The following is a 15,934-nucleotide window of genomic DNA, read 5'->3' as shown; positions in this document are numbered from 1 at the left end:
AGCCACTCCCCATCCCTCAAATCACCCCCTGAGCTCTACCTACCTCCTCACCCACCCTGTTCATGAAGAATTGTCTTTCATGAAACCAGCCCCCTGGTGCCAAAAAGGTTGGAGACTGCTGATGTACAGCATATATTTAATGATTGAAATAGCAACAATAATAAAATACATCTTTGTGTGTCCCCCAGTACATCAAAGACCCCACCGACCTGTGCTGGTCCCAGCACTGTCCATCCCTAACCCCATCCAATCCCCAAAGTAACCTGGGTTACTTTGTCCTGGGTGTGCTAATCATTCCTTTGCTTTTCCTTATTACTGTATGCGTGTATCCCTAAGCTATTGTTTAGTTTTGCCTCCCTTTACGTTTTAGACACTGTAATGTTTCTGTGACTTGCTTTTTCCTCCCCAATATTCTGTTTTTGAGATTCATCTGTTTTGGCGACTGAAGCTCTGCTCATTTTTGCAGAGCTGTACAGTATTCCACCGTATGTATATTTCCCCATTTTCCTATGAATACTTCACATGTGTTTTTTGATTTGTCGTGCCAACCCCCCCCCCACTGTGAACGTTTTTGTGCATATCTGCTGGTATACATCAGCAGGAGGCTCTTTGGAGTACTAGCTATCAAACTTGTTTTTAGCCACAACTCAAAATAAGAAATATATTAATATTTTATATCATGACTCAACTACTATGTACAAATACACTGAAATAATTTCGTGAAGAATGACTCACCCCTGCTATGAATAATGCACTCTGATCCAACCCATCACCTCAACACATTCTTTTGTTTCAATTTATGTCCTACCTTATGTTTCAGGTTCACCTCTTGCAAACAGCATATAACTTTCATTATTTACTTAGTAATATAACGAAAGTGAAATATCCACAGACCCACCTACTGGCCCCCACACTAAAACATTACTAGTAATTTACATCCACCTCCATGATCCTATCCTATGCTGGCCTCTGCTTGTCACCCCGGAAGTAAAATCTTCCCTGAAGCTGTGTAATTTCCTTCCTTTCATTTTTTTTTTCAGTTTTTTTCCATACATGCGTATACCTAAAATACTAAGGGTTTTTTTCTTGGTTTTTTCCATAAAATGTGTCACCCAGGGCCTTGCTCTTTTTACTCAGCATTATGTAACTAAGATTCCCCCAGTTGGATTCCTAGTGTGCTGTTGTGTGACTATACCACCCTTTATGTAATTCAGTCATTGTTTTGTGTGTTTTGTTACAAAGGTTATACTATGAACATTTTTCTGCCAGTCCCCTGATGCCCATAGGCAACAATTTCTTTGTCATGCAACTAGATGTGGCATTTCTGGGTCGAACATTCACCTTCAGAAAATAACAGAAAATGATTTTCTAACACTGTTATACTAACAATTTATATTTTGACCAGCAATATATAAAAGATATCCTCTTCAGTGTCTTAATTTTCAACAGTTAAATGATGTAATAAATCATTTTCAGTCTTGTTTGGCACTTTGATTATTACTGTTGAAGTTTGCTACCTGTATGTCTTTCCTTTTCTTTTGCCATTTTTGTTTGCCTTATGCTAATAGAATCATAACTGTTCTTTATATTTCTGGATATTACTACTTTGTCACTCACATGCACCACCACAAATACCATCTTCAAGTTTATGGCTTGTCTTCTCACTTCCTTTATAGCCTATTTTGTTAAATAAAAGTTCTTCATTTTAACATCTAATTTGTCAATCTTCTTTTATGTTGAGCATTTTACATGCCTTGTTTTAAAAATCCTTCTCTGGGCAGGGCCTGTGGCTCAGGAGTAGGGAAAGGCCCCATATACTGGAGGTGGCGGGTTCAAACCCAGCCCCAGGCAAAAATGGAAGAAAAAAAAAAAGCTTAAAAATCCTTCTTTGTCCCAAGGAAGGAAATGATTCTCCAATTCTTTCCTCCAAAAGTTTTAGTTTTAATTTTGACATGTATGATTTAAATCTGTTTGAAATTGATTTTGTGTATGATAGAAAACAAGATCCAGTTTTATCTGAAACCGGTGCACAGTCCTTCCTTTTGCTATTTAGGGACAATTTATTTTGTTCCATTGGTCAGTTTGTCTATTCTGGTTTGAATACTACACCTCCTCATTACCGTAGCTTTATACTAAGTTATAACCTCTGTAAGGGAGAGTACCCATTTATTTCTTTTTCCGTTGGTTTCTGGGCAATTCTTGACTTCCGTTCTTCCCCATAAATTTCAGAATCAACTTGTCAAGACCTATGTAAGTCCTTTTTCAGAATTTCACTTTAGTTGTATCAACTCTCTAAGTCAGTTTCAGGAGAATTAATATCTTTATGATAGTAAAGTTTCTTACCCATGAACTCACTATATCTCTTCATTTACTTAGGTCTTCTTCATTATATTTTATTTCCAATAGCATTTTGTATAATGTTTATATTTCGGTAGGTATAGGACTTTCTCATATTTATTAGGTTTATTTCTAAGTACCTTATGAATTTGAAAGCATGATTTTATCAACTTTATTGAGCTACAATTTGTATACAGTAAAATGCACACATCTTGGCTCGGCGCCTGTGGCTCAAGCTGCTAAGGCGCCAGCCACATATACCTAAGGTGGCCGGTTCGAATCCCCAGCCTGGGCCCGCCAAACAACAATGATGGTTGCAACCAAAAAATGGCCGGGCATTGTGGCGGGCGCCTGTAGTCCCAGCTACTTGGGAGGTGGAGGCAGGAGACTCGCTTGAGCCCAGGAGTTGGAGGTTGCTGTGAGCTGTAATGCCACGGCACTCTACCCAGGGGGACAGCTTGAGGCTCCGTCTAAAAAAAAAAAAAAAAAAAATGCACACATCTTAAACATATAGTTCAACAAATTTTGACCAATGTATGTCCCAATATAATCGCCACTGAATGAAAATATAGATTTCTATCATCAGAAAGTTTTTTCATGCCTCGCTGCCATTGGTCTCCACCCCAACCCAGGGTGGGGATAATCTAATTTCTAGCACTGTGGATTAGTATTGCTAGTCCTAGAACTTCATATGAATCAAAGTATACAGTATATATTATTTTGTATCTAACTGTTTTCATTTAGCATGTTTTGGAGATTCATCCATGCTCGTGAATCCATAGTTCATTCTTTTTTATTGTTGAGTGAAATTTTATTGTATGACCATATCTCAGTTTGTTTATCTATTCATCTATTGACAAGCATTGGGGTTGTTTCCAGTTTGGAACTATTCAAAGCTCCTTTGAAATTCACGTGCAAGTCTGCGTATAGGCCTGGTTTTATTTCTTTTGGGTAGATACCAAGGAGTGAAATTGCTGTGTCATTTGATAAGTGTATGTCTAACTTTATAAGACATGGCCAAACTGATTTAAAGTTCCAGTTGATTCACGCTGGGTGTTGTCAGTCTTTTACATGTTAACCTTCTAGTAACTGTAAAGTAGTTTCGCTGTTCACTGATTACCAGCTTGTGTGAGTCTGAGGAGACAAAAAACACTCACAGGCAACAAGGAACAACAGAAACCTAGAACTCCCTGTGAGCTGATCCCCCAAGGCTCAGAACGCTGCCCAGGACAGATGAAGTCTCAGCTACTTGTGCCCTACTTGCACCACCAATGAGGCATCCTGAAAGGCGGTCTACCCTGGGCTTTCTGTCTCAGGGGCCCTAGGCCATACACCTCAGGGGCAATATGACACTCTGAGCTACAGCACTGACAGACATCTGTTTCTAAAGGAGGGCTGGGAGCCAGCCTGTTCCAGCCAGTTCCTCTCTATATCAGGCCATTAAATGCACAACACATTCTACAGGGAGAACTGGGTCTATCCAAGGCCACCTGGAGAACTGTCCTTCAATAGGTATTCAATATTTTAACCTTGTGGTTTTAATTTGAATGACTAATTCCCCAATGACTAATAATGATGAGCAACTTTTCATGTGTTTTTTGGCTCTTGATATATATTTTTGTGCAATGTTCCATTCAAGTCTCTCGCCCCTTTTAATTGAGTTGTTTTTCTTATTATTATAGAGGGTAGTCGTGTTTACAGTTAATGTAATTACTGATCATTGGGTTACCCACTGTGCCTTCTGTTTTGTTTTAGTTTGGTTTTTGTTTGTTCTCTGTGTGTCCTTTCCTGCCTTCTTTTGTGTTAATTGAATATTTTTTAATGTTTAATTTATTCTATTGGCTTTCTAGCAATACTTTGTTTTATTTTTAGTGATTGCTCTGGAACTAACAATATGCATCCTTAATCTTTTGAGGCCTATTTAGAACCAATATTGCTAATGTTCCAATTTGTATTTTCCTGATGATTAGTGATGATGAGCATTTTTTCATGTTAGTTAACCATTTGTCTATCCTTTTTTGAAAAACTTTTGTTCATGTCTTTTGCCCTCTATCTAATAGGGTTGTTTGTTTTCTCTTGCTGATTTGAGTTCTTCATAGATTCTGGATATTAGCTATTTATCAGATTACAAATATTTTCTCCCTTTCTGTAAGCTGTCTATGGTGCTGTGTAGAAGCTTTTTAACTTAGATTCCATTTATTTATTTTTGTTATTGCTGTATTTGCCTTTAGAATTTTAATCATAAATTCTTTGCCTAGGCCAATGTCTAGTAAAAGTTTTTACTACTTTTTTTCCAGGATTTTTTATTATTTCATGGCTTACACTGAAGTCTTTTATTTATCTTGAATTAATTTTTGGTTATGACAAGAGATAGGGGTCCTGTTTCATTCTTCTGCATGTGGCTATCCTCTTATCCCAGCACCATTTATTGAACAGGGCTTCTTTTCTCTAGCATATGCTTTCATCTGCTTTGTCAAAGATCATTTGATTGTAGGTGGATGGTTTTATTTCTGGGGTCTCTGTTCTGTTCCATTAGTCAATGTCTCTGCTTTTATACTAGTGTCATGCTATTTTGGTTGCTATAGCCTTGAAGTATAATTTGAAGTTAGGTAATGTGATATCTGCAGATTTGTGCTTAAGATTACTATGGCTATTTGGGCTTTTATTAAGCTTAGAATTATTTTTTCTAGATCTGTGATATAACATTAGTATTTCTATGGGGATTGCATTGAATCTATCAATCACTTCAAGTATTATAGACATTTTAATAACGTTGATTCTACCAACCCATGAGCATGGGCTGTTTTCCATTTTTTTGGTCATCTATGACTTCTTTCATCAGTGTTTTGTACTTAGGAGATTTTTCATCTCCTTAGTTAGGTATATTCCTAAGTATTTTATTAATATTTTCTTTGTAGCTATTATTAGTGGTATCAAGTCCTTAATTTGACTCTCATCTTGATTGATATTAATATATAAAAATACTACTGATTTGTGTATATTGGCTTTGTAACCTGAGACTTTGCTAAATTTATCGATTCTATGCATCTTTTGGTGAAATCTTTGAGATTTTCTAGACACAAGATCATATCATCAGTGAAAAGTAGTAGTCTGGCTTCCTCTTTCCCAGTTTGGATGCTCCTTTACTTCTTTCTCTTGCCTAATTGCTCTGGCTAGGACTTTCAGTCCTATGTTGAATAGAAGTGGTGACAGTGGGCAGCCTTGTCTTGTTCCAGTTCTTAGGGGGAATGCCTGGTTCCTGATAGGTACTCAGTAGGAGTTGGCTCTCTGCCTTGAACTGGTCCCTGGAACTCACTGAGAGGTGAAAAAGAGACATGACAACCAAGACACTAGCTTTTTTTTACTGGCAAACTAGTGTCTTAGAAATAAAAGGGAGTAGGGGAATAATTTCTAGAAGATCCATCTGAGAATGGAGAAGACTTCCTCTTCTCATAGAAAGATCTGTACAAAAGTATGTCATTGATTATATCTGAAATTTCTCATGCTTCAGCCCATTTCTCTCCCCATCATCACCCTACCCCCAACCTGAGTTCCAAGAATAATAAAAAGGCCACCAGGAAGCATGTTTCCCAGAGCCTGGGTCAGAGATTAGTATTAACATTTTGGAGGTCCACTGTGATCTAGATGTGAAGCCTTTCAATCCCATCCCCTTCAGGTTGTATGCTTAGCAACTACAACTCAGCTTGCAGCTCTTCTGTCTCTCTGGATTTTAAATGCAGTTAATTATATGTGTAGACAGAGACTGATTAATATCCTCATCGATTGTGATCGCACAGAATGTTTGCGCTATCCACCTACCAAAATTTAGAAAGTGGTCCAACCAAGAAGAATCATGTAAATACCTCCATAAGTCTGATTCAAATCATCCATGCTTCAGGGTAAGTCCATTTCCTCTTATGGAGGAGACATAAGAAGGGAAGACCTCTCCAATACCCCTATCCTGAAAGAAAAAGGAGTAGACATACATAATCTTGAAGCCTGGTGACTCTATCTGAAGCTGAGGGTAGATGCACAAGATGCTGTGGAGCTGGGCTCTGTCTTCTACAGGAAACAGAACTGAGGCAGGCCTTAGACTGCTGCAAACAGAGCAAGGCTCGACCAAAGGAATCGAAGCCCACAAGAGTGGAAAAGACAGCAAAGGGGACAGTGGAGCACTCCCTGGAAATAAGATGTAAGACAGGGAAGGCTGTGATGACCTCTGGAGTTCCAAGATTTAATTACTATTTGCACAATAACTCATATTTAATTTTAAAAGCAAAGGAAGCTAAGAATGATTTGCACGCTTCTCTTTCATGCTGGCTGCTGAGTGTACACTCTGGTTTCCTCTGACAATAATTGTACACATAATTAACCTCCTTTGTGATGGGTTATGGCCTTCTAGAGTTAGTGGCCATGACCCAGCATCAGTTGAGAGAGAGGCTTTGAATCAGACTGATTTCTCTAAAAGCCCAGAGCTGAGCAGTCTGTGCTCCTTCCTGCAACTCAACCCTCAATCAGCCCCCAAAGACTCAGACCTATGGAGAGACCAGTGAGAAGAAGAGCTCCTCAAATTTGAGGAAATCTCCTCAAATTCTACCCCTCTAGGGAACCTTCTGTGTATGAACTTAGTCACTGGACCACTCACCTTCCTAATCTGGTAAACAGACACATAATGCCAACCTCAGAAGGAATCTCTGGGTGTTAGATGAAATCATGTAGCATCAAAAGCCTTCAGCACTGTACTAGGTACATTGTGGGCACTGGATAAATACAGCTCCTTGCCCACCCCCAAGCAGAGCAGAGAAGGGTATAAGAAGTAATTGCTCACTGGGTTGGGGGGAGGAGGTTACACACTTACTAGAAGAGGAGCTATGAGCTGAGTTCTGAGAAAGAGAAAAAGAGAAGAGAAAGTTTTAACCCAAAGGAGCACAGGATGAATGATAAATTAAGAACAATAGAATAAATAGAATAAATAAATAAACAGACATTTATGAGGCTCATTTAAGTGCTAGGTAGGGCCCTAAATGCTTCTGGTCCATTATCTCATTAGATCCTCCCAGCAACTCTCAGATTATTGTCCCTATTAGTATCCCTATTTTGCGTGTAAGGGAACTGAAGCTCAGAAAGGTTATTCACCTGTCCGAGGTCATGACATGAACCTGGAGGACTGAATTCAGAGGCCCCTCCCTCCGCAAACACACTCACGCGCTTGCCCCCCACACAGAAAACAAGGCCAAGGCCTCCAAGCCTGCAGGGTGGGGGTGCGAGGCTGGAGCCAAGTGGGAGCCGGATGAGCCCACCGCCCCACCTTGGGACAGAGCCAGTGATCCAGCGGTTCCCTGGGCCAGTCCTGGGAGAGGAGCACGGGGGCTCAGCCCGCGGCTCAGCACCCGCAAAGCTGACCAGGCTCTTCCGAGCCCTATAAAGCGCGGGCGGGAGGCGAACGCCGTTTTATGTAGGCGGCCAGGCGGCCCAGCTCGCTTTGATTCCCGCCTCTGGAGGTGCAAAGGGCCGAGCCCTCCAAGCTCGTAAACCCCGGGGCCGCGAGCTCCCTCCCTGGGCCACCGGGCGGCCATATAAGTCGCAACACGGGTTCAGGGGCCAGCCTGCAGCTGCCCACGCCGCCGCGCCATGTCCTGCCTCTCCTCTCGCCCGGGGGCCCCTTGTGGGGTCCGCGCCTTTAGCTGCGCCTCAGCCTGCGGGCCCCGGCCCGGCCGCTGCTGCATCTCCGCCGCCCCCTACCGCGGCATCTCCTGCTACCGCGGCCTCCCCGGAGGCTTCGGCAGTCACAGCGTCTGCGGGGGCTTCCGCGCAGGGTCGTGCGGACGCAGCTTCGGATACCGTTCAGGAGGCGTGTGCGGGCCCAGCCCCCCCTGCATCACCACCGTGTCGGTCAACGAGACCCTCCTCACGCCCCTCAATCTGGAAATTGACCCCAACGCCCAGTGCGTCAAGCATGAGGAGAAGGAGCAGATCAAGTGCCTCAACAGCAGGTTTGCTGCCTTCATAGACAAGGTGGGTGCCTGGATCACGCCCTTCCTGAAGGAGGAGGTCCTGGGATGGAATTCTCAGGCCAGTCTCTCTAGAAATGGGGAATGGGGACCGCTGACCTTTTATATGATAATCTTATGGGGTACAGACTCACAGTATTAAATACCATTGAAACACCTAATGAAAAAAATTCATCTCCTTTCATGCCATGTTCAATTCTTAAGATTAGATGAAGAAAATTTCACTGGGTGCTAATGCCTTTAGCATCTCTCTAATACTTGATTCCTTCCTGCCATTAATAAAGAGAGCGAGCCTAGGGTTCAGACCTGTCAAGGACAATGGTTTCAGTAGAATTTAACATGTGCCTAGTGATACTTGCTTTACAGCTCTGGTGGTAACTTGAAGTAGATATTAGGTGAATCCATTTATAGATAAATCATGCATAAAACAGTATATAAAATGGCAAAATGCTGAAGCCAGCCTGTGAATCACTACCACCACCAACCGAGTGCTTTGAGTATCCACAGAGAAAAAAGAGGCAGGGCTCGGGCAAGGGGTCCACCCAAGGGCCCACACAGAGTGGGTGTCAGGGCAGCTCTCCAGGCCTGAGCCCTGGTCAGCTCTCCACGCCTGGGCTAGAAGGTCCAAAGGTTGGGACCCCAGCTCCCCCACTGCCTCCAGCAAAGTCTTGTCCACCTTGGCAGACACTGAACCCTGGAAAGGTGGCCAAGGACAGCAATATGGAGTGGTCCCTGGCTCAGGAGCAGGTGGCCTGGACTCCACACCCAGTTTCTCCACTGTACAGTGACTTGGCTTCTCCCCACCAAGGCTGTGTGTGGTACAGCGAGCGAGCTGGCTGTGACTTTGAAAAGGAAGATAAGAGCCCAAGGGAGCCACGAGATGCTGTGAACCAAGGCCCCCTAAAATTATGCCATATATATAATACCAGCAGTCTCCATTCCCCATTTCTGGAAGTTCCAACCTGGGAATTCCTAGCTGCACTTATGAAGGTGGATAAAAAGGATCCTGAGGCTAAAAGGCAGGGAGACATCTCATCTGTGGCTAAAATGTATGAGAAGTGGAAAACTGGAGGCCAAGTGGCCTAGTTTTGTTTGTTGATATCCTTTCTGGCCACTCTCTCTCTCCAGTTTGAGAAATTCCCATGAAAGGCTTGCACCTCATGTCCCTATAGTCCTCACACTCCCTGTGTCCCCAAACCTTCCCCTGTTCACACTACCTGCCTCACTCCTCGCTGGTGAGAGCCCAACATCCTTGATCTCCCCAGGTAGGCAACCCTTCCCATCTTCATCATCCATTCATTCAATCAACTACTCAGTCAGCCCCAGGCTGGCCACTAAGGACACCAATCAACAAGCCATGGGCCCTGCCCTGAGGAAGCTCAAAGGGAAAGCCTTTCTTCCTATTCTATTCCTCCCAGTGCTGCTCTACATTCCTTTCCTCCAGGAAGCCTTCTTTGACTATCATTATCTCTTACCCCTACCTGTCCCCCCAGCCCAGAAATAACCCAGAACAGTCGACGTGCCTCTCAGTTTCTTGGTCATCCCATCCAGGTCCACCTGAACTGACCCTCACTCCTGCCTGAATAAGCAGTTATGAAACAAGGATTCTCTAGGTGCATCCTCAGGCCAGGAGAGGCCAGCAGGGGCCATGAGGTCCACTCCTTGCCTCCACACATCTCGCTGCTCCCTTCTCTCTTAAATCTGGCCATTTTCCAAGGAGAGCTGGGTATATTGTCTCCTCCCACCAACTTTTCTCCCACCTCCACACCAGGTGCGCTTCCTGGAGCAGCAGAATAAGCTGCTGGAGACCAAGTGGCAGTTCTACCAGAACCGCCAGTGCTGTGAGAGTAACTTGGAGCCGCTGTTTGAGGGCTATATTGAGACGCTGCGGCGGGAGGCTGAGTGCGTGGAGGCTGACAGTGGGAGGCTGGCCTCAGAGCTCAACCACGTGCAGGAGGTGCTAGAGGGCTACAAGAAGAAGTGAGTGCCGTGGAAGGAAGGTTTGGCGAAACTAAATGCGATTGAATCAAAGCAGGACAGACTTAGGTTAGATCACAAAAGGAACTTCCCAATAGGAAGAAGACAGTGACAACGAGCCTGTGGGGGAGGAATTTTTTTTTCTGGGCTGAAAGTTTAAACATGGGAGAGATTCTAAGCAGCTCCAGCTAACTCCTCATTATGCATTTATTTCATTAATTCATCAAACATTTATTGAGCATCTACTGAATGTTCTAGAGGCTATGTTAGGCCCTGAGTGAGGAAAGAGTAAGAAATTGAGGAGAAGGGAAAAGGAGGGAGACCAGAACTAGGTAGGGCAGGGCTCCTGTCCCCACAGGGAGTTACAGTTCAGAAGCAAAGAGGAAGCTTTTGAAAATGTGCAAGGAACCGCCCTGATTGACATTCATGAAGGACAGTCCCTGAAACAGGAAAAGTTTTGGGTGATGGATGTCAGTTTGAATGCCTCAGAGAAAGGGAGAGATACAGTCCCTTCTAGCCCAACACTTTTTGCTGTCATGACAACCTCCAAAAGATCCAACTCACAGAATATGTTTGTGTGGGCCCCCTCATTCTCTTTTCATCTCCCCAGATCTGAGACTTGTGTGCTTTGTTCCCAGGTATGAAGAAGAGGTGGCACTGAGGGCCACAGCTGAGAATGAATTTGTAGTGCTGAAGAAGGTGAGTGACTCCAGAATACTTGTCCACTAATTCAGAACCAAAGGCAGAGATAGAAAGGCGTTCTCTGTAATTCTGAGAGGCTGGGAGACTCCCTAAAATCACATGGTCCATCTTCTTCCCTATTTCCCTATTCCTTTCCCCAAATACCTCCGTGCTCCCTGGGCAGCCTCTGATAGCACAGGATACTGCCTGCTACAAGCAGGACAATATTCTCCCCCATCCAAAGTTGCTCCCATCTGGCCCTTGGCTTCACCTCCTTCAGCCCCGTGCCAGCATAGAGGGAATATTCAATAAACTTTTGTGAATGCTAGGGAATGGCTATATCCTCGGGCCAGCAAGAGCTGGGAGACACTGAAATGAACAGTAACCATTACTCCTCACCTCTCAGACTTGACTCTGCACAGTGACTGTCACTGGGCCCTTCCAACACCTCAGTGTGAGGAAGGCAGGGGTTATTGGGAAGAAATGAGGCACAGTGGTAAAGGGGTTTGCTCTGGTCACACTGGCTTAGAAGGGACGGAGTTGATCCCTACGCCCTCTTCTTCTGACCATGGATCTAGACTTCCTTCTGTGAGATTCCAGAGCAGAGAAGGGTGGGCATCATTAGAATGGACCCATTTTACACCAGATCCTAAGTTTTGGTGATAGTGCAAAATATGGATTCTAGAGGAGTCATCTCAGTGGGTACAGAGGAAGTCCTAGAAACCTTTCTCCTTTACCCAAACATTTCCCTTACCCCACTAACAGTATAAAGGGCTCCCCCACACCATGATAGCAGGCACTGGCAAAAGCATCTTAGGTGGCTTTCCAGGGAATTCGCTCAGCCTGATGGGGTGCCCTCCCTATAGGGAAAAAAAAGAAAGAAAACTCTGTGTGGTCTCCCCAATGAGACCTGTGCCATCTTCTCTTCGTTAGGATGTGGACTGTGCCTACCTAAGCAAATCAGATCTGGAGGCCAATGTGGAGGCCCTGACCCAGGAGATCGACTTCCTGAGGCGACTGTATGAGGAGGTGAGGAGCCCCAGAGCAGTGGGGCAGCAAGGAGGATATGAGTTAGACATTGGAAAGCATTTGTCAACATTTCAGCTGCTGAACCCCCTGGTGGGCAGTGGGGGGTACAGAACAGAGTTGAGAGATCCAAGGCAGATTTACTGTGAGAAGGTGAAGAAGTGTAGCTAGACCTGTCATCTGCCATGCAGAGTGGCAATTATCACAAGTTGGTGAACTCTGGTCCTAGACCCAAAGGTTTGAGTTGGGGACCTCAGACATGGACTCTCTTACCTCTTCCTGTCAGCCTCCAGACTTTGACCTCGGGAGCATTGAGAAGGGGCAGGGGTGATGGGGAAGATGTAATTTGGAGGGTGTTGGAGGAGCATGGGAAGGGGATAGGGAATGACTATCGGAGGGTGGGCTGCTGACAGTAGGGTTCTGGGTAAGAAGCTCTTACCACCCCTTGTCTTACAGGAGATCCGCGTTCTCCACGCCCACATCTCAGACACCTCAGTTGTCGTCAAGATGGACAACAGCCGGGACCTGAACATGGACTGCGTCATTGCTGAGATTAAGGCTCAATATGATGATATTGCCAGCCGTAGCCGGGCCGAGGCCGAGTCCTGGTACCGCAGCAAGGTGAGTGGCACAGGACACCTGCCTCCTACACATGGCAGTGGGAGGGATGCAAGGTGTCTCTTACAAAAGGCTTCTTCAGTCCGGGGATTCCAATCTCTAAGGATGGTAAGAGAAAGGCTGCCTCTGTGGAATTGGGGTGGCAAGGCGGGACTGCCATGTGTGGTTGCACAGGCTGAGCACTGCACAACCTGCACAATCACCCTGGGTCCTGAATGGCTGACGTGTCCCATCCTGAGCCTCATGAGCATCTCTGCTTCCCCCAGTGTGAGGAGATGAAGGCCACGGTGATCAGGCATGGGGAGACCCTGCGCCGCACCAAGGAGGAGATCAACGAGCTGAACCGCATGATCCAGAGGCTGACAGCTGAGGTGGAGAATGCCAAGTGCCAGGTACAGGAACCCAGCCCACCACTCAGTGTAGGAAGAGAATGATGTTAGCCTACAACAGAGGGATTTAAGTTAGACACCTTGACAACGTGTGGGGAAAGGGCAAACATTAAACATCAGGGCAGTCTTCTGCATGGCACATGTTCTCCATTCTTGATGAATGGAGGCAGGAGAACAGTATGGAGAGAAATGAGGTGACAAGGGCTTTCCTGGTCCCAGGGGCAGATTCAGGCAGAAGAAATAGCACTGATCTAAAAGGCAGGAAACCTGGGCTCTCAAACCAGCCTTGCCACTAGCTCACCATGTGATTCAGGAAAGCCACTTAACCTCTGTGACCTAAAATTCTACATCAGTGATCACAGGCTCAGATATCAAGATAGTGCCAAGTATGGGAGCCTGGCCACTCCTCAGTGCAGAAGAGAATGGAGGTTAGCCTGCAGCAGAGGGATTAAGTTAGGCACCTTGCCAGTGTGAGGCAGGCCATATCCAAGGCAGATAGTAGTAAGGACTACAGCAAACTAGAAGGCACAAAGGGCAGAGCTCAACAGATCCAACTAAGGCAGGCCATACTGAAATGCAGATCCAGAGTCGCCAGATGCTCTGATTTTTCAAAAGAAGCCAAGAATCTGGATCTTATGTTAAATTTCTGAAATTGAAGACACTGTGCTAACATTCCGTGGGAGGATTAATTTGCAACCCCTGACCTAACAAATGGATAGGGCCTTCCTCTTCTGCCAGTCAATGTTCAGTGAAAACCTGGCCTCTGACTCTGAATTCAGAACAAGGACTCTTAATAACCCTCTCCTGCTTCCCAGAACTCCAAGCTGGAGGCTGCTGTGACCCAATCTGAGCAACAGGGCGAGGCGGCCCTCACTGACGCCCGCTGCAAGCTGGCTGAGCTGGAGAGCGCCCTGCAGAAGGCCAAGCAGGACATGGCCTGCCTGCTCAAGGAGTACCAGGAGGTGATGAACTCCAAGCTGGGCCTGGACATCGAGATCGCCACCTACAGGCGCCTGCTGGAGGGCGAGGAGCAGAGGTAAGGACCGCATGTGTGGGAAGGAGGTCTTCTCCGCCTCCCCAAGGTCATGCTGCAGCTCTTGCTGCAAAGCCAGGAGCATGCCATATACCTCTAAGGTGCAGCGACATTACTTGGGGGCAGGAATTTAGTAGATTAACAGATTTCATCAGTTTTGCTCCCCCAAACTAATTTTGGTCTCTGCTCTTCCCACAAGGTTGTGTGAAGGCGTTGGTGCTGTAAATGTCTGTAAGTAATCTGTATTATGAGTTCTGAAATAATGATACAGGGTTCGGGGCAGGCAAATTTTTTCATAAAGCATTAGATAATAAATATTGTAGGCTTGTGGACTATGCAGTCTGGGTGTAACGCCAAAGCAGCCATGGCTGTAGTAACACATAGATAAATAGGTATAGCTGGGTTCCAATAAAACTTTGTTTATAAAACAGGAAGCCAGTCTGTGGCCATAATCTGCAGACCCTAAAAGGAAAGAGGGATGGTAACATAAGTAGCTACAGTCATGTGCCACACAAGGACGTTTAGAACTATTGACCAAATGTAGGACAGTGGTTCCATAAGATTATGTCATGTTTTTACTGTACCTTTTCTGTATTTAACTATGTTCAGTTACATGAATACTATCAAGTGTCACAGTTGCCTGCAGTATTCAGCACAGTGACATGCTGTACAGATATGTAGCCATGGAGCACATGTAGCCTAGGAGCACAGGCCATGCCCTACAGCCTAGGTGTGCGGTGGGCTCTACCATCTAGGTCTAAGCACACCCTGTGAAGTTCACACAAGGATGAACTCTCCTAATGGGTCCCCTTGTCAAGAGGGGTGACTGCATTTCTGCTTATGGAGAGGGGCTGGGCTAACAGTGTATGGAGGTTGCTTGAGGTCAGCCTGCAGAAGGGCGTGCCCAGGAGCGAGGGTGTTTGAGCGCAGAGCCGGTAGAAACCAAGGGGAGAAGCTCTGAGCAAGAGCAGAGGGCTCTGGCCAGCAAGTAGGGGCTGCGGACGCAACCTCACAGGAACTGAGCCCTGTCCTCCTCCCCAAGGTGTCAGCAGCTCCCGGGGCGGAGTCGTGTGTGGGGACCTCTGCGTGTCGGGCTCCCGGCCGGTGACCGGCAGCGTCTGCAGCGCCCCCTGCACCGGGAACCTGGCGGTGAGCACCGGGATGTGCGCGCCTTGCGGCCAGCCCTGTGCCAGCGGCCGGTCAGTGCGGTTCGCATAGTGCCGGCATAGGTGAAAACACCCCTCGAACTAGCCCGCCGCTTCCTCCGCCTCGCCTCCGGATGGGAGGAGGAAGGGTTTCGGGAACCAGCTGCCCACCTTACCGTCTTGCACCCTCCACCCCGCTGCTCTTCACTTCCCCAGGGGAGGCTGGGCTCCTTGCCGGCAGCTCTCCCTCCCCCAAGTGTCTTCACAGCCCTAGGGCAGAGGCCCAACCCCGGACTGCTCTGGTGGCTTGGATGCCTTTAGCTTCTGAAGGCCAGATGATCCCTTCAGTGTGGACTTGCTGTGTGGGGCCTCCCCTGCCTCTACACCCAGGGTGGTAACAGGCTCCCTCTCCCTCTGCTGGGTTTCCGTGTTTCCAATAAAGCTCTCTGTCATTCACACAAGCACCCTGAGAATGTTTCCTTTGTCCTGCCCTCTTCGCCTTCCCACCCAGGTTTCAGCTGTCAGCGGCCAACAGACAAGCCATCCTCTGACATGGAGGAAGGGAGGGCTGTCTCCAGGTACCTGCCCCTGCCCTGCCCTGCCCTGCACACACTGCACAGGGCCTGGGCTGGCAGCCCCAAACACAGAGGGTCCCCTTGCCTCCCAGTACCCATTAGTGCACTGCTGCCAGTAAGAGACAGATTTCCCCATGCACAG

General features: G+C 46.3%; 1 protein-coding gene across 1 annotated transcript; it reads left to right on the top strand.

Moving 5' to 3' along the window:
- Positions 1-7,968: 7,968 nt before the first annotated feature.
- On the top strand, positions 7,969-15,290 carry LOC100958589 (keratin, type II cuticular Hb1-like). The gene is made up of 9 exons (XM_003790406.2): positions 7,969-8,352; positions 10,120-10,328; positions 10,964-11,024; positions 11,940-12,035; positions 12,489-12,653; positions 12,917-13,042; positions 13,855-14,075; positions 14,272-14,303; positions 15,115-15,290. Exons 1-9 carry the CDS (start codon positions 7,969-7,971, stop codon positions 15,288-15,290), a joined length of 1,470 nt encoding a protein of 489 aa, XP_003790454.1.
- Positions 15,291-15,934: the final 644 nt, after the last annotated feature.

Source organism: Otolemur garnettii, unplaced genomic scaffold (assembly GCF_000181295.1).
Source record: "Otolemur garnettii isolate 467f Iridium unplaced genomic scaffold, OtoGar3 scaffold00043, whole genome shotgun sequence".
Lineage (NCBI taxonomy): Eukaryota > Metazoa > Chordata > Mammalia > Primates > Galagidae > Otolemur > Otolemur garnettii.
The sequence above is the reverse complement of the archived record's forward strand: the minus strand, read 5'-3'. Positions and strand labels throughout refer to the sequence as shown.